The 27,025-nt window shown below is 43.1% G+C and overlaps 1 protein-coding gene across 1 annotated transcript in view; it reads left to right on the forward strand.

The window, feature by feature from the left end:
- Positions 1-26,394, forward strand: part of cps1 (carbamoyl-phosphate synthase 1, mitochondrial) — a gene marked incomplete at both ends in the record, with an annotated part of 43,349 nt that extends 16,955 nt beyond the window's left edge. Inside the window, 14 exons of the mRNA XM_084478113.1 lie at positions 637-818; positions 2,583-2,777; positions 4,799-4,866; positions 6,707-6,782; positions 7,433-7,510; positions 11,819-11,926; positions 12,170-12,259; positions 13,126-13,296; positions 17,797-17,871; positions 18,110-18,208; positions 23,197-23,256; positions 23,507-23,619; positions 25,248-25,377; positions 26,278-26,394. Of these exons, the coding sequence (XP_084334239.1) occupies positions 637-818; positions 2,583-2,777; positions 4,799-4,866; positions 6,707-6,782; positions 7,433-7,510; positions 11,819-11,926; positions 12,170-12,259; positions 13,126-13,296; positions 17,797-17,871; positions 18,110-18,208; positions 23,197-23,256; positions 23,507-23,619; positions 25,248-25,377; positions 26,278-26,394 (1,562 nt within the window). The remainder of the gene's footprint in view (positions 1-636; positions 819-2,582; positions 2,778-4,798; positions 4,867-6,706; positions 6,783-7,432; positions 7,511-11,818; positions 11,927-12,169; positions 12,260-13,125; positions 13,297-17,796; positions 17,872-18,109; positions 18,209-23,196; positions 23,257-23,506; positions 23,620-25,247; positions 25,378-26,277) is intronic.
- Positions 26,395-27,025: the final 631 nt, after the last annotated feature.

Genomic DNA, 27,025 nt, shown 5'->3' on the forward strand with positions numbered 1-27,025 from the left:
TGACCAACTCTTAAAACTACTATTATATTGCTCATGGTAAATTTGCTATTCAAAAACACAAAAAAGGACTCTCAAATGTCAAAATGTTGCTGTGAGAAAAGCGTTATTAATTATCTTATGACGATTGAATGGTTGCCAAGCAACACCAATAGTCATTGTTGATTACTTTTATTATATTTCTCCAAAACCTCAATTTGTGTTCAGAGCATGTATGCATGCTTGAGTGTAAGACTGTAATCCCGAGCAATTTAAGATGATGGTTCAAAATTCACCCATAAATTCACCTATAAAGTCACCGGTTGCGGCCAAAATGTTATAGACACACATTAATATATATCTGGCAGTTCGAACTGTAATAAACTATAATTGTATTTGGCAAATGGCAGCTTGTTTACTGACTCCTATAAAACATCTTCAAATTGCTTTCTTTACATTACTTATTCAATTCCTGATAGAAAATCCTGCACTTGTCGTTGTGTTCAAGTTTGCTTGCGTGCTCCTCTGAATCCAATCTATCCATCTTTCATACACCTCCTTTGAATAGCAATCATGTGCTTTTCTATATATTAGAACACATTTGTACACATTTGTGGAAGGTATGCCTTATACGGTCCTGTTTGTGTTGCCTTCAACCAGGCAGCAGTGTGGAGTTTGATTGGTGCGCCGTGTCCAGCATCCGGGCCTTGCGGCAGATGGGCAAGAAGACGGTGGTGGTGAACCATAACCCAGAGACGGTCAGCACGGACTTTGACGAGTGTGATCGCCTCTACTTTGAGGAGCTCACCCTGGAGCGTGTCCTGGACATCACACAACAAGAGGTTAGAGTGGGCACACACATGCACGCGCACGCAGACACACACACACACACACACACACATACACACACTGACACACATACCAACACCAACTGATCATTCTCGAACACTAGTGTCAACTCACCACTATCACTCAGCCTAAGTCATGACATCATTGTTTGGTGCATTGATTGGTTTCAATGGAAGGAGAAGCGGCTCCCTGGGGGGCCCCCGGGGGCCACATATACCGTGACGCTGATGGTGATGCCACGCAGCATTTTAAGTGGAGCCCCCGTGGCCATGAGTTTTGTAATGAGGAGTCATTCTTCGCCACTATTATGATTTTCTTTGAATGTGCTTACCGATTCACTACTACTGCAAAGAAACTTTCCAAGAGGAAGTCATTTACCACAGTGTTCCTGCAGAGTACTGGACGGACAGTCCATTCATCTCCTCCAGAAAAACAATGACTCTGCTTATGCACGCGTGGATGATGCATCATTTGCATTGTCAAATATCCTTGCTGGTGACTCCTGTATTTATTTAAACTTTATTAACTTTAAACTGGAAGATTCGCTGAAAGTTGAGCTGTACAGAAATAAAAGCCATTTGGTATAAGGTTTATATGTCCGTTTCAGGAGCTGCTAACGGTCCAGAAATAACATATAGAATTTGACCTGCTTGAGGCCAAGCAATTGTTTATATATGAAACACTAAATATGTTTACCTGTATTCTTTGTTGAAACAAATGGCAAACTATCCATTTTCAAAATGCTGTTTTTGAGTAGAGTAAATTAATGGTAATGGCTTTCAACAAAAATAACGTGTCTGTCAGCGTTTGAGATGTGTGTGGGCGCGTCTTGCCCACTGAAAGTTTGCGAGACGTGCCTGAGGCTTTGTATATAGGCTTTATCCCCCAGCGCTATCAGGTGTGTGCATGGCTCTGTGTGCAACTGCTCCCATGTTCTTTCTGTGTTCATGGGCTAATGCCAATTGACTTTCCCCTTCCAGAGGAAATGTAATCCAGTTGAAGTAGCAATAGGATCAGAGTGTGATTAAGTGTTTGTTTGTTCACTAGGATAACATAACTGCAACCCCCCCCCCCACAAACACCGTCCCCTGTGTGTGTGTGTGTGTGTGTGTGTGTGTGTGTGTGTGTGTGTGTGTGTGTGTGTGTGTGTGTGTGTGTGTGCATGCGTGTGTGTGTGTGTGTGCAAAACCCAGCATTAGTGCAGGGAGATAAACCCGGGACAGGGGCCCATGAATAATGAAGAGGTGCAACCTGGAGTTGCCATGGAAACGGCATCCACCCTGGATCAGGCAGGAAGGAAGAGGGCTCGTAGAGTTTCCATTATAGAGAACTTTCACCTGCCCGCTTACACACACAAACACACACCTGCACACGCACACACATAATCCTTCTTTCAAGTTTTGCCAAGGAATGACCAACATCAGCTGTTAGATGATTTATAATCTATTCTGAGTGTAAAGCATGAGGTTAGGCAGGTATTGGTTGTATTTTGCATTCAACTGCATCGGTGCAAAATCTTAACGTACCAATAATGCAATAACGTGATTGTCATCGCGGATTGTCATCTCTTTTCCGTACCTTTTGCAATCCCTTAAATTATCTTTCATTCTCTCTCTCTCTCTCTCTCTCTCTCTCTCTCTCTCTCTCTCTCTCTCTCTCTCTCTCTCTCTCTCTCTCTCTCTCTCTCTCTCTCTCTCTCTCTCTCTCTCTCTCTCTCTCTCTCTCTCTCTCTCTCTCTTCCCTTTCCCTTTTTCCAGGGCTGCTCGGGCAGCATCGTGTCGGTGGGGGGCCAGATCCCAAACAACCTGGCTGTGCCGCTGCACCTGAGCGGGGTGAACATCCTGGGCACCAGCCCCCTGCAGATCGACCGGGCCGAGGAACGCTCCGTCTTCTCCAGCATCCTGGACGACCTCGGCATCGCCCAGGCGCCCTGGAGGGCTCTCAGCTCCCTGGTGAGAGCCCACATGGGGACGCGTTGAAGCGCTCTCGCCTGTTACACTGTGCAGCATGTGTGTGTGTGTGTTAGTTGGTGTAGAGCCTGTCTTTTCCTATCATAATGACTCGAAGATTGCAAAGGTACCTAGGCTCTTGACTGACAAGCACATTTTGTTTAAGATACGGAATGATGGCAGGTTTATTAAAAATAATCACACGAAAATACAACTATAATACATTGTGAAAAACATTATAAATATATATAGCCCTTGAATTAATTAATAAAACACGTCAAAGGTGTGGTTAAAAAACACATCCTAGAGCTAGGATCCGAAGTAGCTGGCCGCGTTAAGTTATCTTTATAACTGGAGCTTCTCCAGCTTCTCCGCAACTCATTTCCGTTGACACATTGTAAAATGGAGTTAGCAAGGATAAATTACTACTGCATAGTGAATGTTATAAATGCCCTTGAGCAAGTTACATTGCCAATCATTTTCAGTTATCACTTAGCTACCATACATCCAGAGACCCACCGCCAAACTGAACTGCAGTTGTCCTGCATTCCTAGGTACAACGTGTACAGGATGTACAGCTCACTCCCTCTGTGGATGTATCCAGTTATTTTTGTCATGTTCGCAGTACCTCTGCCCCAGCTGAAACTTCTGGAGTGCCCGTGTGTGTTGGCCACTGTTGTTTTGATGTGCCTCTTCCATTAGCACTGACCTCAGGCCTAGACATGGCGTGGGGGAGAGGGAATTACTGTAGGGCAGACATGACCATGTGCTAGCATCGGGGGGCCTGGATCTCTCTTTGGCTGTTAAAGAATTCCCCGCCATCCATCCGCCATCTCCAGAGTCTGTTTCACTGCTGGCTTTGCAGGCGGTCTTCTCTGTCTGGAGCTCACCGGCCCTTCTTTTAATGGGCTGAGATGAGACACACTGCAGCACAATGTCTCTGGAAAGAGACTTGATAATAAGGAGAGTGAAGGAGCAATGAAGGGAAGAGATGGAAATATGAATAGGTTAAAAGAAAGAACTGGGTGATAACAGGGACGGGGTGTGTGTGTGATGTCATTCACTGAGTCCACATCCCCCCTGTGAGAAGATATGAAATGTATTAAAGCTTTATCCTGTACTGGAACACCACGTTGGAGACCCTTTTTAATTCAAGGGGTTGTAGAATGGAATGGCTTTCGGTGACTGGGTTTTTATCTCAGTCCGAGTATATCGGTCCTGCTTACTAAGGCAAAAGGCCCTTCAGTGGCCGTTAGGACATCCACCAGTGGCTCTTGCACCATAAGCAGCTTGGAAAGACAATTAATGAACACATAAATAAGTGTGATTAATATGAAATTATGTGTGACGCCCTGACCTTTAACTCTGCTTTATGATATTGTCAAGTCAGAATGTGCTTATTATTTACCAATAAAAAATCCCCGAAAAAAGTGATGAAGGGGGTTGGTTCCAAAATTCGAGCAGGTCAATCTATACAATTATAGTCCAGTGTAAATACACCTTCAATCCACCCAGACAGACTCACAAACTCGTTTTATTTTACTGCCTTTCTAAGAGTACAATTATCCCCCCCCCTACAGTTGTATTGATATATATAGACACAAGATGATTTGAGGGTTCTTTTGAAAAAACACAAAAATAATTACTATTTGACACCCTCAGAAAACTACTCTGGTTGACCAATGAAATCCCTGGGACTACTTTTTACTTAAACATGATGTGAAGATTTAATTTCTTGGTGGGAAAGGAGCATAGGCCGTACTCTACAGCCCGGGCATATTCTGTATTCATGCTCTCCATTCATATTCCAAAGCATGCCTTTACTATTTCATATTAAACACACTAAAGTCCCCTCGTCCTTCGGCAGCCTCTGTTCTCGCTTGCGATAGTGCTGAGCATGAAACCAAGGCAGACGCTTGTACCGTATTAATAAGGTGACCTAGCTGTCATGTGCCTATTCTGAATGAGTGTGCCCCTGGCATCACACCCATCTCATACTCCCCTCATCCTCTCTGCCCCTACAGGAAGATGCCATTTCCTTTGCCAAGACAGTGGGCTACCCATGTCTCCTAAGACCTTCCTACGTTCTCAGGTAACTGCTCAAAAGTGACCATAAATCGTCTCCCAAAACACACATTTTGTTCATTTATATACACAAGGACAACATTTGTCCTACTCCTTTGAGGACCCTACTCAGCACATTGTGGACGCAAGTGTTTTTTTCTTCATCTCTCCATTACTCTCTTCAGTGGCCGGTCCTCTCATCATTTCCTTTCTGTTCTCTGTATCCTTCCCCTCTCTCTCACCTCCCATTATGTCCTCATTCTCAAGTGTTCTCGGATGTTGTCTCCTCTTAGTTCCTCATCATTCTCATCTCAGCATCTCCCCTGCTCAGCTCTGTATTATTTTAGGTTCCTCTCGTCTCCATACGCGCAATCTTTTTCCCTCCATGGTTTTCCTCTCCTCTCTTCTTGTCTCGTCTCCTCTCATCTCCTATCGTCTCCTTTTCTCTCCTCTCCTCTCCTACTCCCTACTCTCTTCTCCTGCTCTTTTCTCCTCTCCTAGTCCCTTGCTTTCTTCTCCTCCTCTCCTCCTCTCCTCTTCTCTCCTTTGTACTCATTCCAGTTATCTTTCCCTCCATAGTTTTCTCTCCTCGTTTCCTCCCCTACTCCATATTCTCCCCTCTCCTTCCTCTCCTCTACTCCCCTCTGTACTGATTCTGTTGGTTTTTGCTCCATTGTTTCCCTCTTCCTCTCCTACGCCCTACTCTCTCCTCTCGTCGATGCTGATACCATGCCCTCAGGCTAGTGTGAACTCTCTCTTATCGTGTCTCAGCATCAGAGCCTTTTAGATCTTCTCATCTTGACATCCAAGCTAATGGGTTTTGAGTGTTTTATTTCCTGCAGTCTTTGTACATAGACACAAAACCCCAAAACCTATGAACACCCAGCATTGCTCATTTCCAGGTTTAGATAAAACATTTTCTCCACCCATGCATTAGCCATGGGTAAGTCTAGCAAATGCATTGCTCGACTCACTATACTTTACTCTATATACCACCTTGGGAATCCCACCAATGCATATGATTATTTTAGCACTGTTGAACTTGATCTGGACATTACTGCGTGAATGAATGCTTTAGTGTCAATGATGATGATGTGCTCCCTGTGGTTTCTGTATAGGGCTTTTACATCGCAACGTCACAAATTTTAGATGCATAGGATGGTTAGAATGATAGTTATGTCGGTAGTAATGGTACTTTGGTCATTATTTAATAATTAATCATGAATATATGTTGTGTTTAAAAGTGCCACACCATTTTCAATGCAAGGCTTGGCAAAATAACATTTTCATTAGCCTAGGTCATGGTTTATTTAATTTATTTAAGGGATTACAGTACTACAACTCTCTTGAATCCTCTCAGTATTGCAGACTCCCGCCAACAGAGAATCCCAGGATGCATTCGGATGTGCAAGCGCTCTAGCCCCTCGCCTTGTCTCTTTTCCTCTTTGTCTTCTCACTTGCTGCCTCACCCCCCCCCCCCCCACCCCCCCGTTCTTTCATGTTTTCTCTCTAGTCTCGCCATCTCATCGTCTCTCCTAACCTACTGTCGCTTTAACAGGTGGAGGGCCCGGCCAGCAAACCCAAAACAACAAATAATATTTTGCCGAAATGTGCTGTTTTGTAATGACTATCTTTGCACTGATTCTAAAAAGCCTATGGTGTCCGCGGACCTAAATCGATCAATTTTATCTCCATTTATTTAATTCATTCAGTCTTTTTCCTTTTATTTCTCCCTCTACCTCTCATTTCACGTTCTCAGCTATGTTATCAAATATGTAGCATGTCCCTTATAATGATGCAACAGACGGATGCGTCTTTCTTTCTCTCTCTCTGGATGGGAAACAAACAGTGCTGATCTGTTTTCACAGCGGCTCTGCGATGAATGTGGCGTATGGAGAGGAAGAGATGAAGCGCTTCCTGGAAGAAGCCTCTCAGGTGTCCCAGGTGAGCTGTGGTACTAGCCCCTGTCTGTGTGTGGCTGTGTGTGTCTGTGGGTTTGTGTGGGTGTGTGTGTGGGGGTGTATGTGTGTGTGTGTGTGTGTGTGTGTGTGTGTGTGTGTGTGTTTGTGCGGGTGGGTGTGGGTGTGTGTGTGTATTCCAGATTTTGTGGACTGCCTAAGGCTGCATAATATATTTGATCAATATCATCATATGAATTGCATAACAAAACAGCAAAAGCTGTGATGTGGGCTCCTTTGGAATACAGAGCCTATTTCTTATGCATTAATTTAGTCTACAATATGTTCAGAATACGTCTTTTTGTTCAACTTCTTTGGTTTATTGCATAAAAAGCCCTGATTGATTATTTTACCCATATTAAAAAGTTGTTAGTACTAAGCACAGTTCATCAAACGAATCCCTATTTAAAAAGTATCCAGAGTATTAGCATTTGTTCATGCAGTCTTTCCCTTTTCTAGGGCATCTCGTTATGTCTCTTTCCTTCCCTTCGTCCTTCCAGTTCCTTCCAAACCCTAAACCCTATCAACCATTTACCATACCAGCATGTCACACAGCTACAACCTAGGGCAGGGTTTTCTGCATTATTGTGTGTGCCGTTGTTAAGGTGTTTCTGTGTCTTGCCCTCTGTCCTCCAGGAGCATCCAGTGGTCATCACCAAGTTCATCATTGGTGCCAGAGAAGTGGAGGTGGACGCAGTGGCCAAAGCGGGAAAGGTAAGGCCCGCCCAGTTGACTGTTGGCTGTCGCTGCCTTCTAAAGGCTCATTCTAAAGGCTATGGCACCTGATTGCTGAAGCGCGCCACACGTGATGAGCAAAGCGTTGGACACTCTTAGGTCGGGTGTTCAGAACATAGCCAGCCATCAGATGGGAGATCAGCGCTCTTTTTAGAAACTAAGAAAGCGGCTGCTGTTTAGACTTGATTGATTATTGAACGTCAAACAAAGCTGTCATATGATTGGATGCTTTTTGAGTGGTCAGCGTCAAACGGGACCACATGTGCTGTAAAAAGCAGTCAGATAAACGGTAAACCAAAGCCATTCTTGAAACAAAGATGTAATGGAAGAAGAAAATAGCTGTAGGATTGCAGTGGTGGTAGCAGTAGTGAGAGGCCTATCTAGTGCATGTTGGGGGGGGGGTTGGAGATGAGAGCGGGCCTTCTGGTTCAAGCCACAGACCTGGGAGTTACATGAGTCCCTTTATAGAAGGGCATTGATGACTCTTACCTGATTGTTCACAACGACAAACAATCCTGAGGCGGCATGGAGAAAGTAAGAACAGTACATCTATGGCTAAAGTCCAGTTTTTGTTGTTTTTGGTAGTAACAGGTGTTTTCTACCGCAACTCGGCGATGACGTCAAGTTGGGGTGAGACGTGGTGGAACGTAGCCTCAGCCTAGTACCCTAGAACTAGGGTGTCTGGGATGAGGAAGAGGTGGCAAGAACCACAAATTACATGTATGATGGCCCACAACCATATCATTTCAAACCTGTCAGACGTGAGAGGGCGAATGAGGAATTGCCGAGAACTGATGGCCGTCAAAGCCGATTAAATGCATGGTCAGAGGAGAATGGGTGAAGAGTTGCTATCATTTAGCAACGCAGCAACGAGCGCTGGAGCTAGTCTATGAACAGCAGTGCATACAATAACAACACTTTTTTTTACTGTCAGTGAATAGCACAGAGTGAAAGTAAATGTTTTCTTTATATCTAGTGACAGTGATTATGTTGTTAGTTCAGATATGTACCGGTACTTAGTCAGAACATCTAGAAATAGAAGGCATAATGCTAGCTATGGGCTAACTTGCCAGTCCCACCTGTGAAATTCCCCCCTAGATAATCCCTAATTAAATCTTCCCCCCGACGTTGTAAACACATTTCCGATTTGTTATCCCACGTTTTGATGGTATCCTACTAGCTCCAGTAACAACATCTTTGCCTAGTGTTTATTTCTAAGCTTTTACCCAGTGTGCGAAATACCCTTCAATATTCGTGGGGTCCCATCTCCCGATTGTTGCTTAATACCGATCTACATTCCTCAATATGCAGTAGGCCTATAACATTACAATATTTCATCGATGCAAGCCAAGATAATCAGTCTATAGCCTACACACACACACACACATACACACTTAACAATTTTAATAAACCGATAATGCTATAGTATTCGTAAAGCAACACTGACATAGGAGGCTGTATTGGCTAAAGTTGTTTTGATGCACGTTGTTTTATAACAAGGAGAGGAAAAGATGTGCATTACAATGCAAACATGACAATAATTGGCATCAATCTGGCGCATTTAGAAGAGCAATCAACTGAATAAATGCCAGGTATATAGCCTATCAGACACGCAATCAGTGAACTTGCAAATGAGAGCCTGCAGTATGACCGATCGTGTGACATTATTTAACCATCCATCTACAGCAAATACGATCAGACAGATACATCATTGACACACAAAGCACATTTGTCCAACCTAGCGGATGCTGACAGCCCACAACGAGCCAAACATCACCACGGCGGGTGTGCTCTCTCTCGCTCTCGCACGCACGTACACAATCACTCCAACTTCTCCAACTCCAAGGCTAGGTTGCTTCACTAAGACCACAACCAACCACAACTAACCATGCAGTGCGAAGCCGGGAAGGACACAACGCACAGTCTCACAGACTCATCTTATGCACAACAATCAGTTCTATCATCAACATTCAGTCACTGCAAAGATTTAAATAGCCTCTTACCTTAAGTTAGAATGGACCCAAAGTGTGCAAGTGCAATGCATTGTGGGGAAAATGAGAATCAATTGCAAACCGCTAAAATCGTACATTCTTTTTCGTATTAAATTCTGTTTTGTGATACCCAACAACATTAAATACAATGGATAACCGTTTAAATGTTTATTACCAACAAGCAAATTGCACAAACAAAAAAAAAATTAACCCTGCAACACAGACTTTAATCGTGATATTTAGACTTAAACATTATAAGTAAACAAGAGACTGGAGTACAATTTTTCAAAATCCAGGCATTGCCACAGATAACACATTTATGGTTCTACACATCATTTACATGTCAAAATATATTTATAGTAGATACAATTAGACAGAAACATATTAAAGAAACAAAAAGCTAACAATAAATGAAGAGCCAATGGTACAATGCAGACAGAGACAATATAAAAACAAACCAAGGAATAAAAAGTAATATTATAGCAAACTAGCGATATCATGGTATGATATATGTGGTACAGGCTCCACAGAAGTGTGGTCCAATATATAACCCTTATTCCCTTTAAATGTATCCATCAGGCGTAGGCTGAAACCCCTCAGCATGCAGAAAACTGTTTGCTCATCATTTACCATAGTTAAAGAGCATTTATCTAGTAGCTAAAGAGCCCATTTATTGAGGTTATACATCTTTCCTCCAACAGCAGCCTTGTGTTGCACAGCCTGAAAAACAGCTCAGAAAAATGTGTCTCTCCCATTCCATTTAATTCTACCTTCTCGCAGTGATCCATCACATTTCCAGCCCCAGCCTCCCCTGCTTTGTAGCTCTGCCGTGTCCCCCGTCGTCTGTTATTTTGCTGTGTACATGAAGGCGAAGCGGCAGACACTCACTCTCCCTGCGGATCACTATGAGAGAGCAGGACACTTTCCTTCATCTCCAGTCAAAAGACATTAGGCCCGTGACAGACCTGACGAGGGGGGTAGAATGAATGAAGCCAATCCAAGGGAGAGGAAGCTTGAATCAACATGAAGTAGCTCAGGTTTTCTCTTTCCTATCAGATTGCCTAAAGAATTGTTTCTTGGCGGTCCGAAAGTTCATGCTTTTTCCTTGACTCTTTATCTTGTATCTTGGCTTAGCTTTGTGTTGTCCTGAGTTTCATAACGTGTATTATAGTATGTGTAGTATCAAATTGCCCACATGGTTACTACTACATATACCAATAAGACACTTGGTGAAACAGGAATGTGTGTGTGCAGTGTGTATGCATGTGCGTGCGTGTGGTTGTCTTTGACAATTTTTCGAGTGTAGAAGAGTTGTCAGCAACCAGTGGCCCCCGAGGACCCCTCGTGGCCCTTCATATGGGATAAGTGCAGTCGACAATGTCATCTGACAACACTCTCCACCAGTGCAAGAGATCACCTCACAACCATTTTTGGTCAGGCCAACATTCTCAACCGACACAAGGCGAGGATGGCTTTTCAGTTCAATACTCACCCCACTGCCGGTATTGCTAGTGGCTGACATTTGAAAGAAGTAACCGTGAAATGTACTTTTCACTAGGAACTGTGTTCGGAGTCATGTCGTACCAATAAAACGATTATGAAATAACAAACATTTTTCTCATTATTGTCACTTCCTTCCCTTTTCAAGGCAAGTCCACCCTTTCAAACTAGAATTGAAACAGAATTGTGCAACAGAGAGAGACGGGGGAAGTCACATAATTTAAGTAAAATTTACTTTTTCAAAAATTACCAATTTAAAGTGATTTTTACCTGAAAAAATCCTAGACTTAAGCCCTTTAAATCTAGGGCCTTCGAGTGGTACCTTTCCTATTTCCTGTTAATAATAATGTGGAATGGAGTGCTAATGTTTCTTTTCTTTGACATTACATTCACGTAAAGGCCTTCCTTTGATTCTAATACCGTATTTCCAGAATGTCCTTGCCAGTGTGCGTGTCTGTGTGTGTGTGTGTGTGTGTGTGTGTGTGTGTGTGTGTGTGTGTGTGTGTGTGTGGTTTTTGGGTGAGTGAGATGATTATAGGCCTTATCAGAAGAGTGCTGATGAATGTTGCAGTTAGCAGCAGTTTAAATGTGCAAATGACAAAGCGCACACACACACACACACACACACAAACACAAACACTACAACAAACAAAACACTAACAAACACAAACACTAACAAAATCTGACTCAAACCTCACTCTTTGAAGAAGGTAGTCATTTGACCTATTCATGTTTAAGAGGGGAAGTAGTATCTGACTGTTAGGGTCCATAACCGTGTGACTGCTGACTGTTCCAGGTTCTGGTCCACGCCATCACAGAGCACGTGGAGGATGCTGGCGTTCATTCAGGCGATGCCACCCTGATGCTGCCCACTCAGAGCATTAGCCAGGGGGCACTGGAGAAGGTACAGCATGTAGCCAAGGCAACCATGAACACACCTCCCACATTCAATACAGCACTGTCGCAACATCACAGACACAGTTCATATTCCGAAGCTAGAACTTAATCAGTCCCCCCTATAAGACACAGTGGATCCTTCGTAGACACTTGTAGTACTCTGTACTCATAACCCTTGAGTAACCCTGTACTCATATGTTGAGTATGTTTAGCAGTTGGGTTAAGTGTGTGTTTTTCTCCTCGTCATCAGGTGAAAGATTCCACTCGAAAAATCGCTCAGGCCTTTGAGATTTCCGGCCCCTTTAACACCCAGTTCCTTGTGAAAGGCAATGACGTCATGGTAAGTAACGGTATCCCACCTTAGAGCTGTACCTTAGAGGCCTTAAAAGTTAGGCCCGACCTGACAGGATTCTGCCTGAACCCGTTCGAAACCTGAATGAACTCAAATTTGTCAAAGCCCGAACCGGTTTACAGCCCAACATATTCAAATATGCACGCACACAGCTCTTTTTCAAGAATGAGTCGTATAATAAACAAAAAACAAATAATAAACAATAAACATTAGTCTTTCTTAACAAATTAAATTAAAATTCTAAATTAAGATGGGTATTTGGCATAAATTGCTGGCAATAACAAAATTAAGATAAAGGCTCCGTGGCCTCAACGTGACGGAAAACAGTAGCTGAAATTTAATAAAAGAATAATGCCAAGACATGCCAGGCATGGGTTTTGATGCTGTAACAAACAATGTGATAGTAGGTTGTTGGGCACTCGTGGCAACAATAGCAGCTTCGATCAGCATGCCTTATCAGTGATGAATTCCCTGTTGTTTTGCTGTCATACTTTCAAACAGAACGGTGCATTTTTTGGGTTTCACATAACCCACTGGCTCATTAACCTCAATATGCACATGGTCAAAACTTTTCCACGCCTCAGACTTTGCTTTCTTTGATGGTGCAACCAAAATGTAATCGCCAGATGCCAGCCTTTGATTCACCTCCTTGGCATCCATTTTCACATCTTTCTCGCGCTAATCGACGGGACCAGACCCGTCGGGTCCCGGCGGGTTCCGGCAAAGATCCTCAGCTCTACCCCACCCTTCATATCCTACTCATTGATCAGTTTGAATCTGTCTGTATGGCTAGAAATCTATTTAATGAATGAACTGTGTATTTATTGTGTCTTCCCCGCTTGTCAACCCTGCAGGTTATTGAGTGTAACCTCCGGGCCTCGCGCTCCTTCCCCTTCGTGTCCAAAACCATCGGCGTGGACTTCATCAACGCCGCCACCAAGGTGATGGTGGGCGAGCCGCTGGACGAGGCCAGCCTGCCCTCGCTAGAGAACCCCATCATTCCTGTCGACTACGTGGGCATCAAGGTGAGCAATGGGCCATTAAACCGCTAGGCCGTGATTGGTGTGAGTGGTAAAAAGAGAATTGGGTCTTGAATTTGCTTGAAAAATCCAATATTAGTTTGTATTAACGCGACATCCACTGGTGTGACAAGCGAGAGTTGTCGGAAACTGCGATTGGTACCTCTGTTGCGTTTTTTGTTCTTTTATTATTGTAGAAGGTATTATGTGTGTTTTATATATACGAGAAAAGAGAAGTTCTACAAAAGAAGGCTAGTTATCAAATCAAGGAAATCATGGCTGCCCACACATTCATGAGACATTGTTATGCAGCGTGTGTGTGAAAGTGTACCGGTAAGTGTTTTAGTGAAACAGAACAATTGTGTTTGTAGACTGAAGAACCTCCCCCCCTGCTCCCATTACTATGTTCAGCTTGTTTTCTGCTGGCGTGCTACTAACATTTTGAAACAAAACACTTTTTGAAACAATTTGATAAGTCAAGCAAGCTTTTGACTCACAAGCCCAGCAACAGTCTAAGGATAGATCCTATTTGAGCCCAGGTTGGCCTAGAAACAGAGCAGAAGAGAGATCTTAGGCAATATTTAAAAAACGTAATCGCCACTAGTCGCTGCCTTTATCTTAATAACAGAGTCCCGGTCGGGCGTCTTTCAGTAGGCTGAATGCGGCACGACGGCAGAGCCCGACCATGAGGAGAGCCCTACCAGCAAGACATCATTATAAGAAACGGTGTCAGATCGCGTAACAGAAGGCAGCAATTACGGCTTCATCCCTGCAGATAGGCGCATTGCAGCGAAAACAGAGGGGGCGATAACAGCCAGGCCTGCACCCGCGCTCACCTCTCAGGTTGGGGGGGTGTGTGTGTGTGTGTGGGAGGAGTGTACGTATCGCCCAGCTGTTCCAGAAGCGATTTCCCTCCGAAAGTCATTTCTCCCTCTAATTACAACGGCAGCCCACTGACAATGGCCGTAGTCGAGAGGCAATCGCACAGGCATAATCCCCCCGCCCGCTCAGTTTAAGTTTTCAATTTCTGCCCTGCACTCTGGCGCTGAATATTAAACGTGGACAGGCAAATATTTCCAGACACCGGGCTCAGGAGAACATTCGCCAGAGTTTACTCCTGAGTCAATGAAAGGAATCTGTCACCTGAAACTAATTGGGGGTCATTAACCATTCATGCTTTTGGATGATGTGTGTTGTGGCTCCCCCTTTATTTCTGTTGGTTGCTCGGTTTTTTTTGGAGGGGAACCATTTTTTTTTCAATTATAAGTCTTTGCGACAGACAGCAGCCATTTCTGCCTTTGTTAGTGATTCAATTTGATTAAATTAAATTTTATTTGTATAGCCCTTAATCGCAGGTACAGTCTCAAAGGCCTTAACAGGCCATATATTTATGATGGATGGTTGCTGGTGGTTACAGTCCCATTTCTTTCTCACTATTGAATGCATTGAGATTTTTCAGAAAATCAAGAGATTTGAAGAATCTTTTTATTATCCTATCTCTCTTGTCGGTTTACCACCACTTTTATTTTGTCCTGTTGTTGGCAACTTTCTCCCTTCAGTCTTATTGTTCTTTAAAATAGGGTTCTGCGATTGCCCAAATCCCTCAATGCAAGGACTAAGCCTGCTCAAACAAGGCCTCCTGTTGCTGCTTGGGGTGCCTCAGTAACATACAGGGCCCGGGCAATCCTGCACAGCTCAGAGGCTCCTGGAAAGAACCAGAACTGATCCATTCCTCAACCACCATGCCTCCACCCATAGTCACTGCACAGCGATATATAGCCACTAACAAGTCCCCTTTGTGCAATTTCTGTCTTATGTATACAGATGTACAGCAACACCCGCACAACAGTCATCCATGGCCCTGGGTTCAGTGTCTGTTGAATAGTTTGTGTGTGTGTGGCAAGGGGGTTGATTTGGTGGCAGATCAGTGGTGGTTAGCCCTGACACACATGAAGCCAGAGGAAAAAACTCCCTCCAAAGGCTAACAGTTCCATTAATCGTGCCCGGTATAAGCCTTATTTTCGGAGCAGCCATCTTGGTTATAATCTTTAGCTGGATGGGGAAAATGAATTCAGCAAAAAAAAAAAATGGACATAGATACATGTATCATGTTGTTGTTTTTTATCTGGCAAAACTTACTGGCGGGAAGAAAAGAAACATCTCACAGAGACGTCCCACTTTATATACGTCCATTTTCTGGCCAAGCTTGTCTGGAGCGCCAAGATAACATTGTTCATGTTGTGACATTCTCCACATTTCCACATCTCTATCTTAATGCTTACCATTTATTCAGAGTCGACAGTCGTGGCATGGGAGTGTATTTGGGTGGTTTGTGTATACCTACACATTGATTATACTATGAATTATATGTATGTTTGTAAAGTATATCTATCTACAGCATGCACAGTAATATATATCTAAGTCTATATATATATATATATATAATAAACATATAATTCTAATATATGTATATACTATATATTATATATAGTTTACTATATATACTATTGTGGTCGGACTTGGAGGAGATTGTTTATTTCTTACAGTTCCTTGGGAAGACAGAGTTGAAGTAGCCAATGAGCTTAAAGAAAAGTATGCTGAAATGGCTGGAGAGACAGCACAGCGAGGCTGGAGTACGCGACTAAGGCAAATTGAAATTGGTGCGCGGGGATTCGTGGCTAGATCTGCTAATAGCTTGCTGTCTGAACTGGGCATTTGTGGACGAAGTCTGAGGCAAGCGGTTAGTAACATGTCCTTGGCAGCAGAACGAGCAAGTGAATGTCTGTGGGTAAGGAGAAAACATACTTCCTGGGGTGCAAGCTAAGGTAAGCCAGCTGACTAATGTGCTAACGTGTTTGTTTGATCAGGGTTAGGGGTAGGGCTAGGGGTACGATGCAGTAAAGAGAGTATTTAGATGCATTAAATGTGGCAATGTGGTGGCAGCATAGAGGGGGGTGACTCCAGGACATTGGTTTCATTGTTAAGCCCTCAGGAGGTGTCGTGAGCCTAACTTAACGAAAAATCGGTGAAAGAGGGTGCCCACTTGATAACCCCAATGAAATGCTGCATACTGCATACTGCTGTATATACTGCTGTTAGTTGGGCCATTTGTCTCGTGTTTTTCACCTTTGGTTGGTAGCTTAGTGGCCAGCGTGCTTATGGTTGGTTTTGGGCATCCTGTGTATTAATGAACAAAAAAAATTTGTATAGTTAGTTGCTAAGGCAACCACAGCATATCCATTTGTAAAACTGGACAAAACAAAACTGGACAAAAAAAAGGAGTGAGGAAGAGGATATGCCTGATGAGTGTGTTCTTGAAAAAAAGTGTGTGCGTCTCAAGGGTTGCCATTAATGCCAATTTTTCCAAAAGCTTTCGGTCAGTGAGTCTCCCTCTGCCTCCTCCTGTACTTGTTGTTGCTGCATTAAGCCCAAAGCCCACAGGCCATGTCGGGGCACACGCATAATAAGGATTTGGAATTTCCGCATCATAAAATAGACCTGAGTCCTTAAAAAGTTGGCAAAAACCCTGCAATGTGTACAAATATATATGAAATGTTTACTAGTTTGAAATGTCAAGGTTTGACATATTTGTGCTTGTGTCTTGTTTGTTATCAGTGTCTACCTACCTACCCTCCTACCTTAGGAGGAGACACTGCTAAACTGACTACCTTTCTCTGTTATATCTGCTATAGAAATGGGGGAGGTTGTGTTAACCATTTGCATATTGAGGTGGGTGTGTAAAGGGAGAATAAACAAATAATATAGCTTGAATAAAATAAGGATGTATATACGTTTTTATGACCCTCTGTGCATCATTTAACCCAAACCATTTTGCTCCTTTTTTCCATATCCTAACAAGCATCTGCCGTAGGCGTCGTGGACCGTCTGTTATTTGTGGGGTGTTTTTAATGCTAGCTTTGTCTCACCCCTCGGTGGCAGCCTAGTTGTTCTACTCTTTTGGTGGAAACAATTTACTCTCAAGTGGCCCTTAACCCAGCGGTACCCAACCGTGGGGCCGGGGTACCACTTTGGGTTGCTTTATATCACTATGGGGTCTCGGGAGATGGCTGATATAAGCTATACATATTTAATCTTCCATTTAAAGCGAACCATCTCATAGACGTCATACGCATTGACTGCCTTATGATTCATCTAGCCATGAGCAAACTACTGTCCCAGCCTATAAACTATAGTATCACAATGCAGAATGATTTTTATCACCTGTGATGGCCACCTTCCACGCAGCACTTCTTTGCATCAGAACATCGGTGCAGCAAAAAGAAAGGGCTCTTTTCCCACAATCAACAAGTGTTTCAAACGGAGCAGCTGCTGTCATGGTGCTGCTTACGTGCACAACAATGTACCATCAATTAATTTGAAGAAGCAGCCAATCTGCCTCAATGTTTATACCTTTTCCTCCCAAAGGTTTGAACCATCTGGTGAATGTGCCAGATGGTGAATGTGCAAAAAAAATCCCCATTTTGTTTATCTTTGCCCCTTTGTCAGGCCCCAATGTTCTCCTGGCCTCGTCTGAGGGATGCAGACCCTGTGCTCCGCTGTGAGATGGCCTCCACTGGAGAAGTGAGCATATTTGGAAACACACCACACACAAGTATCGCTTTTTCTTCGCTGCTTCTCTTCTTTTTGTGTTAGTATTTCCTGAAGTTCGATGGAGATGGCCAAGGTAAACATTTGTGTTGCACCCTTGTTATTGTGTGTGGCTGATTGTGTGTGTGTGTGTGTGTGTGTGTGTGTGTGTGTGTGTGTGTGTGTGTGTGTGTGTGTGTGTGTGTGTGTGTGTGTGTGTGTGTCGTTTCAGGTAGCCTGTTTTGGACCAAACATTTATTCAGCCTTCCTGAAGGCCATGCTCTCTACAGGTTTTAAGCTGCCTCAAAAGGGAATTCTGATCGGCATTCAGGTAAGTCCACGGCCACGCCAGCCAGTCGGTAGAGAGGGCCCCCAAGTACCTTTGTACGTGTGTTCTCAGAATAAGTTCTATGTTTCATACAATATTTTCCATTCCCTGTTTACTCTTGCACGTAAACAGGGAAAAATACATATTGTCACATTTTATTCCTCCGGAGACCATACTTATTTTTATAACTTCAAAATCAGTTTTCTCAAAGCATTGTGCCTTTCACCGTTGCAACATGTACTCCTGAAGACACTGGTTTCAACACATCAGGAACAGACACTAAACTTTATTGATCTTTTTGAGATCATGAGACTCTCGGTAGGCTGACAGGGGATCGCTGTGGCTTGTGTACTTGTGTGTCCTTGGGTATTCTTGATTGAGGGTGCATAGTCTGTCTTTTCTTGACAAAAAACCCTTGACTAAAGGAAATTATGTGTGTTGTCCGGGACTGTTGTAAGAACACAAAAACATCTCTTGTCAACGTCTTGTCATCTTGTCAACTAATCTTTCTTTGCCTTTCATTTCTCATTTGTGACATTGTTCTAATTTAAGAACAGCAGACAAGACGGTTGAAAGTTTTATCTTTAATGATAGTAGAAATATCTGTAGTTGCTAGAACCACGTTGAATCTGGCCATTTTAGCAAGCGGATCACACAAGAGCACAAACAAATCAGCACATGCCTCTATCTCTTGGCTTCTTGACGTATTAAAAATGTGCATTCAAGAGCTATTGGGTCCCAATGTTAGTAGAAAATTACATTCACACACTAATCAGAAATGTACCACTATATGGGGCTGCTGCAGATCACTCTTGCAGATCTTTTAGATTAATGTTGAGGCTATATCAGTGCTGAAGTAGTCTTCTCTGGGGAGTATTCCTTCTTTAAAACTCGCCTTCAGCTCAGCGTTTGAGCTTCCAACGTCTAGACTGAAATGCACTGCCCGTAAATAATGTGTTGCTGCCTCACGTCTACTCAATGTGCTGTTCACTGTTGCTCATTTTACATAAAGTATGTATTCAACCACCTTATAAAGCTCTTGATGGGCAAATAATGATTATATAAAAAGAAACCACAATCTGGAGGATTACAACAAGCTGGTGTTGTTATCCTTTATTGTCCATTTTTTTGGGGAAATTTCTCTGCTTCATCCGGGAGTCGGTGAACACATAGACACTTGCACACACATGGGGGCACACTGGCACACCCGGTGCAATGGGCAGCCACAGTGCAGCGATACAAATCCTGCATATTTAGAGAGAAAATACCTTATCTTAAAAGGTTGGCGGCCATAGTCTGGTATAAGGTAGTAGTGAGTGGCCTTTGATTATCTTTATTCAGATCTAATTTAATTTTGGATTCTAATTCAATTAGAGTATACTCAATGTAGTAAAAATAAAAATACAATCAGACTGTTTTTCCATCTCTAGAGTCAACGTCAGAACACATTTTACAGCTAACATCATTTTTGAGAGCAAAATGTGTTTACCATCTGAGAGGCACACGGTCTGAGTGTATGCTGTTCATTTCAAACTGATTACACTCATTTCATTTTCATTTCATTTAACCTTTATTTATACTCGAAAGATCAATTGAGGGATGACCCTCATTTGCAATGATGTCGAGTCAGCAAAAACAACAATATATACACAATATACAATGCAAATACATAAAATATACAACTGATAAAGTGAAAAAGAAAATTTTAACATTTACACAGATGTGGAATGGCTGGAATTAAAAATAAAATAAGAGTTAAGAATAAGAATAGCGTTTGACAGATTTATTATCATATGTCTAAATTGGTTAAAGGATATTAAGCTATTACTTTTAATTTGTTGCTGTAAGTTGTTCCAGGAGTCAGGGGCACTGAAGCTAAAAGCTGTCTTTTCAAGCTCAGACCTGACATGAGGAATATGAAGCATAAGCATGTCAGTGGAGCGTGTTTGAAAAAGCCCATCTGAAATTTGCAGCATTTCAGACAAATAATGGGGAAGTTTCCCGGACAGGGCTTTATAAATAAAAATGTGCCAATGTGTGTCACGTCTATCTTTTAGAGAGGACCACCCAACCTTTCCATATAAGACACAATGGTGTGTGCCATAGGCATCTCCTGTGATGAACCTCAGAGCAGAGTGAAAAACCGAGTCCAGGAGTTTAAGACATGAATGTGATGCATGCCAGTAAACCACATCACCGTAATCAAGGACAGACATGAAAACTGCCTCAATAATCCTTTTCCTACAAAATAAAGGGAAGGTGGTTTTGTTCCTATAAAAATAGCCAATTTTTTGTCGCAATCGACATACAAGATTTTTTATGTGAAAATTAAAAGTGAGTTTATCATCTATCCAGATGCCGAGATTTTTATATTCTGTGACTCTTTCAATTAAAAATCCATTCTTTGTAGAAATAGTGAAATCATTCAAATTTGTAGTTCTTGCTCTGGAGAAGCACATATATTTTGTTTTGTCTGTATTAAGAACAAGCCTGAGGTCCACTAGACAGTCCTGCAGGATGTTAAAAGAGCTCTGTAGGTTCTGAATAGATTGTTGCACAGAGTCCGAAATGCAATACAGTACTGTGTCGTCAGCGGACAGATGGGCGTGACAGTTTTGTAGCGATGAAACAATGTTATTGATATAAATTGTGAATAGAACTGGACCCAAAATTGAGCCCTGTGGGATACCATTCGTAACTGTTAAAAACTCAGATTGGTAGCTTCATAGTTTAACTGTCTATCAGACAGGTAATCGCGAACCACCTACATGCAGAATGATCAAAACCAATATCATGCAAGGCAAGGCAAGGCAACTTTATTTATATAGCACTTTTCATACACAAGGCAGACTCAGTGCTTCACATATAAACATTGTCATACAATAAAAGAAAATAATAGATAAGTAAAAAGTAAAATAGATAGAAAATAAAGGCAAAGTTAAAAAAAAAAACATTTTAGAAAGGCAGAGTTAAAAAAATGCACAGGAGATGCAGCCTCTGTAAGAGCAACTGGTGGTCAACAGTGTCAACTCACAGAGGAATGTTAAGTACTTGGAGTACTGGAGTAAACAAATTCATCAAAAGAAAGTGGTTGGGAGCAGTACTGGCACCAGCCCGGCATTTGGTGTAATCCATCACAAAGTATTGTTAGAGAAGCTGAAATGTTATGGCTTTGCCCTGCCAGACAGAGAGGTTACTTGTCAAAATACTGTAGCGACCCTGGGACTCTTTAGGAGTTTGTGTGTTATGTGTTTGAAATGTATTTCGTTGTCCGTTGTGCCAGTTGTTCCATGTGCATGTATTGAAGTGTTCTACCTGTCAATCAGTGTGGGGGGCGAATCGCCAGGTCAGCTGGGGGAGGGGCTTGGGAGAACAGGAGGGTGGGGGCATGCGGTGTGTGTTTCGGTGAATCAGTTGTTGGTGTGTATTTTGGCATTGGTTACGGCGTTACAATAACCAGGTTTGTATTAATAAATATTCTTACAGTACTTATGAAGAATACTACTTATCATTTTCTATACCTCCTTTTTCCAAAAAATATATTCTCTCCATCATTTTCTATACCTCCTTTTTCTTGATTTTTTTATTCTCTCCATTTTCTATACCTCCTTTTTCTTGATTCTTTATTCTCCATCATCTCTTCATCATTTTCTATACCTTTTCTAATTTTTTATTCTCCATCATTTCTCTATACCTATTTTTTTTCAAAAAAGATATTCTCTCTCAGGTCAGCTGGGGGAGGGGCTTGGGAGAACAGGAGGGTGGGGGCATGCGCGTTGAAGGTGTTCTGCGGTGTGTGTTTCGGTGAATCAGTTGTATTTTGGTGTTGGTTACAGTGTTACAGTAACCAGGTTTGTATTAATAAATATTCGTACAGTACTTATGACTGGACCTTCCTATGTCTTGTGATCTGATTAAATGCTTGTAAACACGGAGGATGCAGATCTCTTTATTTGACGCTCATGTACAGTTCGGTCAGAATTTTTTAATCTGCTTATATTTTTAATCGGATTGAAAAAAAATGTCCATGTAAACGCACCTATTGTGGAATTTCCCAAGGTTCTTTGCCTCTGTGGCTAATGAAAACTGTTTTACCATGTCACACGTAAAAAAACTCTTGCAGTTTCAAACACAACAATGTCTCCCCATAATAAAAAGTAATTTCACGATTTACTATTAAACAATGACCTAACAAAAACCTGTCAACAGAATAACTAACATTGCAATGTTCCTGTGCTTCCAAAATGGAGGCGTTGCGATGTGACTTTGTGATGTACAAGCCCTAAAAATCCTTTGGTTACTAAAATGAGAAGAAACATATCTGTGGAAAATAGGCGCTCTTCCTTTTGTACATCACTATTTTCCAATTCCTACAAATACCAGCACTTGAGTGCCATGGTCAGTTGCTACAAAAACAGTGGTGGAAAAGCCGCAGCTAGTTCAACATACAGTAGTGTATTGAGCCATGATAGTGTGTAATTCCCTACCACTGTACGTCACCAAAATACAGAATAAACTGAACTTTAAGTGAAAATTTTCAAGCAGAGCAACACCTAGGCTGCCTATCCCTCTCTCCTCCTTCACTCTTCTACATGTAAGATGAGATGACAATAGAAACAATATCAATAATTATTCACAAGCAGGACTACACATTTCACCCAAAACGGGTTACAAACATTGTAACCCGTACAGTGTCAAAGAGATTACATTTACATTCTAACTGGCATAGTCTAGTGAGGCAGGCTAGGAAGAGGATTTAACATGTGATTTCCTTATGGTGGTTGGCACTTAGTGGGGATACATGCAATATTGTGGCTAGCACCGTAGCATGATATTAATGGAGACAATTTTTCCTGAACTTTGTGAGAATGGGACATTCCACTAGTTCAACATCACTCCTAAGACAGCTCTTTTACTTACCCTTACTCTTTAATTAAGTCTCACTTTCACTTCCTTATCCGCTCCCATCCGTCTTTCCCTCTCGTTCACAGCATTCGTTCCGGCCCAACTTCCTGGCCACAGCACATCAGCTGAAAGAAGAGGGCTTCAAGGTAGGCATTGAATCGTACCCGAAGACACCATGGCGTCTCACAGTGAACGCCAAGACATCCTTGTCTATTCCTTAAACAAATGAATCCATGGCTTTCTCATCCGTGCAATAAGCCCCTCAGAACACAGATTGAAAATAGGGGAAAGTACATCTCCCAGATGCTCATCCATGTGTTGAGCTCCTCCCTGTAAACAATCGCAGAATATCTGTTTTCCCCCGGAAGAGTCACCTTTGTTTCCTCTGTCCTTAAGCTGTACGCCACAGAGGCCACCTCGGCCTGGCTGGGGGCCAACGACGTGCCTGCCACGCCCGTAGCCTGGCCCACCCAGGAGGACGAGCACAGCAGTCTGCCCAGCATCATCAGGTGAGAGCCCGTACTCACCCTCAGGCACTGCCTCCTGAGACATGCATCATTTTTCAAGTGCAGGAAACCTCAACAGCACAGCCACCACAGAGCTGTGTTCGTGTCTGACCATACACTACAACATGGAAGAATTGCCCCCTCCCCCCCCCCCTCCACACACACACACACACACCGTTCGTTTATCTTGGCACGGTGTGCACTCTGCTCATCAGTGCTGCAGGGTAGAACCTTCTGGCTGACCGAGTCATCCTTTGGGGGAAGGATTCATTGGCCTGGCTTGATTTCATTAACCAACATGGCAGACCGGCAATGAGCTTCAGGACTCTGCATTTGCTTTGGAAGATTAGGGGAAAACTAAACAGTTTAGCAGACGATTTTAACCTGTGTGTGTGTGTGGGAGCAAGATCTGTTGCAAACGTTGGCAAGGTGAGTTCCTACGGCTGATTGATGTCGAATGATTAGGGAAGTTGGCATAGTTGCGATGAGTGGTTCACCAAACTACCTCTAACGCTGGGTTTTTAATGGTTATGTTGTGATTGATCCAAATAGGTTGCTGTAGTAACCAGCGACAGACCTGCCAAAGAGATTACAATATACATGTGTGCACCTGTTTTGGCTTGCCCATCAAAACATTGTGTCTGACAGAATACACTGCAATGATTTACCAGCAAGGAAAAGAGGTATATGACTAATGGCAGGCCTTTGAATGGAATTGATTGTGTTCAGAAACCCTCACGTTAGACTTTCATGTCCATTGTTGTCACCAAAATAGAAATATAATAATTGTGTTGATAGAAAGAAAGAAAGAAAGCATTGCTTTATCCAACAGCAGTAAATGGCCTTGTCTCTGATCAGCATAATTGTTATTTTGTCAATAACCATAGAAATCGCATTACCATTTTTTGAGGCATATTTTAATCATTCCATTTATGAGCATCATACTTAAAAAACAGTAACACATAATATATGGCAAGTGGACTGCAGAAGAGAATTTGTAGGGTGGCGAGGTTTCCATAACAAGCCATGATCATACTAAAACACAGCCATCTGGAGCGTATGTCTGGAAATGAGTTGGTGAGGAATGAGGAGGAAAAAGCCAACGAGAATATCAACTACCAAAATAATCCTTGCACACACACACACACACACACTTCGCAATGCAGGCCGTTGCATCAGCTGTAGCTAATGTTTTTTTAAACACTAAACACCTCAATACATTGTTCCATAGCAAGGACATGGCAAGGACATAGTTTCATAGCAAGGAAAGAGTGCCTGTGGCATTCATGCCAATCATGTTTACGTCCGTGCTACTGTGATTTAATTAGCATACAACACTCATCTCATATCCCTGACAGGGATTACACTTGTAATTCTTGATACTTTACACGTGCGTGCGTGTGTGGGTGCGTTTACCTTGACACTCACACAGCCCTCTAATTGTGAGTGATCATTCAGAGGCGCAGATACTCCAGATCAGTCCTCCTTCTTGACATGTAGCAGCAGCCAGAAGGCCTGAATTAACCCAATTTTGGCTTGCAGGTGTTAGGTTTAGCTCTCACATCACTAAAATGGATATTGCTTAAACTCTCCCCAATTTTGTGTGTGTGTGTGTGTGTGTGTGTGTGTAGCCTGATCAACGAGGGCCATATTGACCTGGTGGTCAACCTGCCCAACAACAACACGCGGCTGCTGAAGGACAACTTCCTGATTCGCAGGATGGCGGTGGACCACGGCGTGCCACTCATCACCAACTACCAGGTCAGCATGCTTTCTGTATCCCACGCCTGTAGGTAACCAGGCGCTCCCCCGTCACCACAGACGTCTTGAAAGAGGGGATTCCAATGTGTGCGTATTGCGCATGAGCGAGGGCGGAACATTCAGTTGCATTGCTTTAGCGCTGAGAGAGAGGGCGGGACTTTCCGTTTCATGACTTAAGCGGTGAGACAGGGGGCGGGACTTTCCGTTACATGAGTTTAGCGGTAAGAGAGAGGTCAGGACTTTCAGTTACATGGGTTTAGCGGCAAGCAAAAGAGAGTGCGGGACTTGGCGTTACATGGGTTTAGCGACTTTCCATTCAACGGGTTTATGGAGCGAGACGGAGGAAGGGACTTTAGAGCCTGTTTCGAAGGGAACAATTTCAAAGAGAGAAGAACTCCATTAGAGGAATATATGTTTCCGGCGCATATTTTGGATATTGCTTTGTCAAATCCTTTATCAGAGAACTCTGTTTTCTCTTTTTACTCCAGGGACTGTAAACCGTTACTGACAGCTCAAAGGAAGTAAAACATCGGAAATTGCATTATGGTAGCCCGGTAAAGTGGTTCAACATCTACCAGTCTACCGTGACTTCTACCGACTATTAAATTCAATTCTGGATCAATTTACAGTAATAGGCATACTCAGGTTCCTCTAACCAGGGTTGGCCATCATGTTTTCAAACTAAACTTTCATCATGTGACGTGCTTATGTATGATCATAACCTGACTGGTAACGTGGCGATTGTCATATAAATTTCAGTCCTATTACGCCTGCGGCATAGAACGGCGGTAGTCATCGAGAAGATGGCGAATGACAACACTGTTATAAAACGTCCCAGAAACTCAACTGAAAAAAAACCAAAACCCTGAGGCTGTTGTGTGTGTGTCTGGCGCGCCTCAGGTGGTGAAGCTGTTCGCCGAGGCCATCAGCTACGCTGGGGACCTAGACACCACGAGTCTCTTCCACTACCGCCAGAGAGAGAGCCAACAGAGGGAATCCAGGCGGCTGCTGCTGTAGAAGCAAGTACCCCCCCCCCCCCCCCGCGCGTCAGTCGAGTGGTCCTCGGAACGCGAGGATCATCCGGACGAATCATCGCGAGACAGGCGTCATCGTCAAAAGCGCTCATCGGTTGTAGTGCGAGTGTGTCTGAGAGGTCTGACCTCGGATCTGTTCTACCACGTTTCATACGTCGACCTTTCCTGTGTTCTCTGTATGTACAAAGGGTTTTGATGTGCGTATTGCGGCCCTTCTGGTCACACGGGTCAAGTGGGGGGGGGGGGGGGGGGGGTGGTCTGCCTGACGCGTTGAGACAAAACAGCAATGTTTACAAAAATGTTTACTTTTTTGGGGGGGGGGGGGCGAATAATAGAGAATATCCCTCAGGGTGGTATTTCTTTATACTTGTTTACACTCCACCATTGCATTTCCTACTGTGGCGTAATACACTGCTGCAGTGTGTGCTGCGGGGGTAAGTTGGTTGGATCTACTCTAAGCTGGACAGTTTATATTGATAACCTTCCCCCCAAAATCTCAGTAATTCTTGCGTGTAGCACCCTAAATATAGCCTTTTGGTTCATGCCAATGTTTCAGTGCCTCCCTGGATATCTTTTTTCCATTCTTTTTCAGATTCAGATTAAAGCAAAAGTGC

The sequence above is a fragment of the Micromesistius poutassou genome (assembly GCF_964030765.1).
Source record: "Micromesistius poutassou genome assembly, chromosome: 14".
NCBI lineage: Eukaryota > Metazoa > Chordata > Actinopteri > Gadiformes > Gadidae > Micromesistius > Micromesistius poutassou.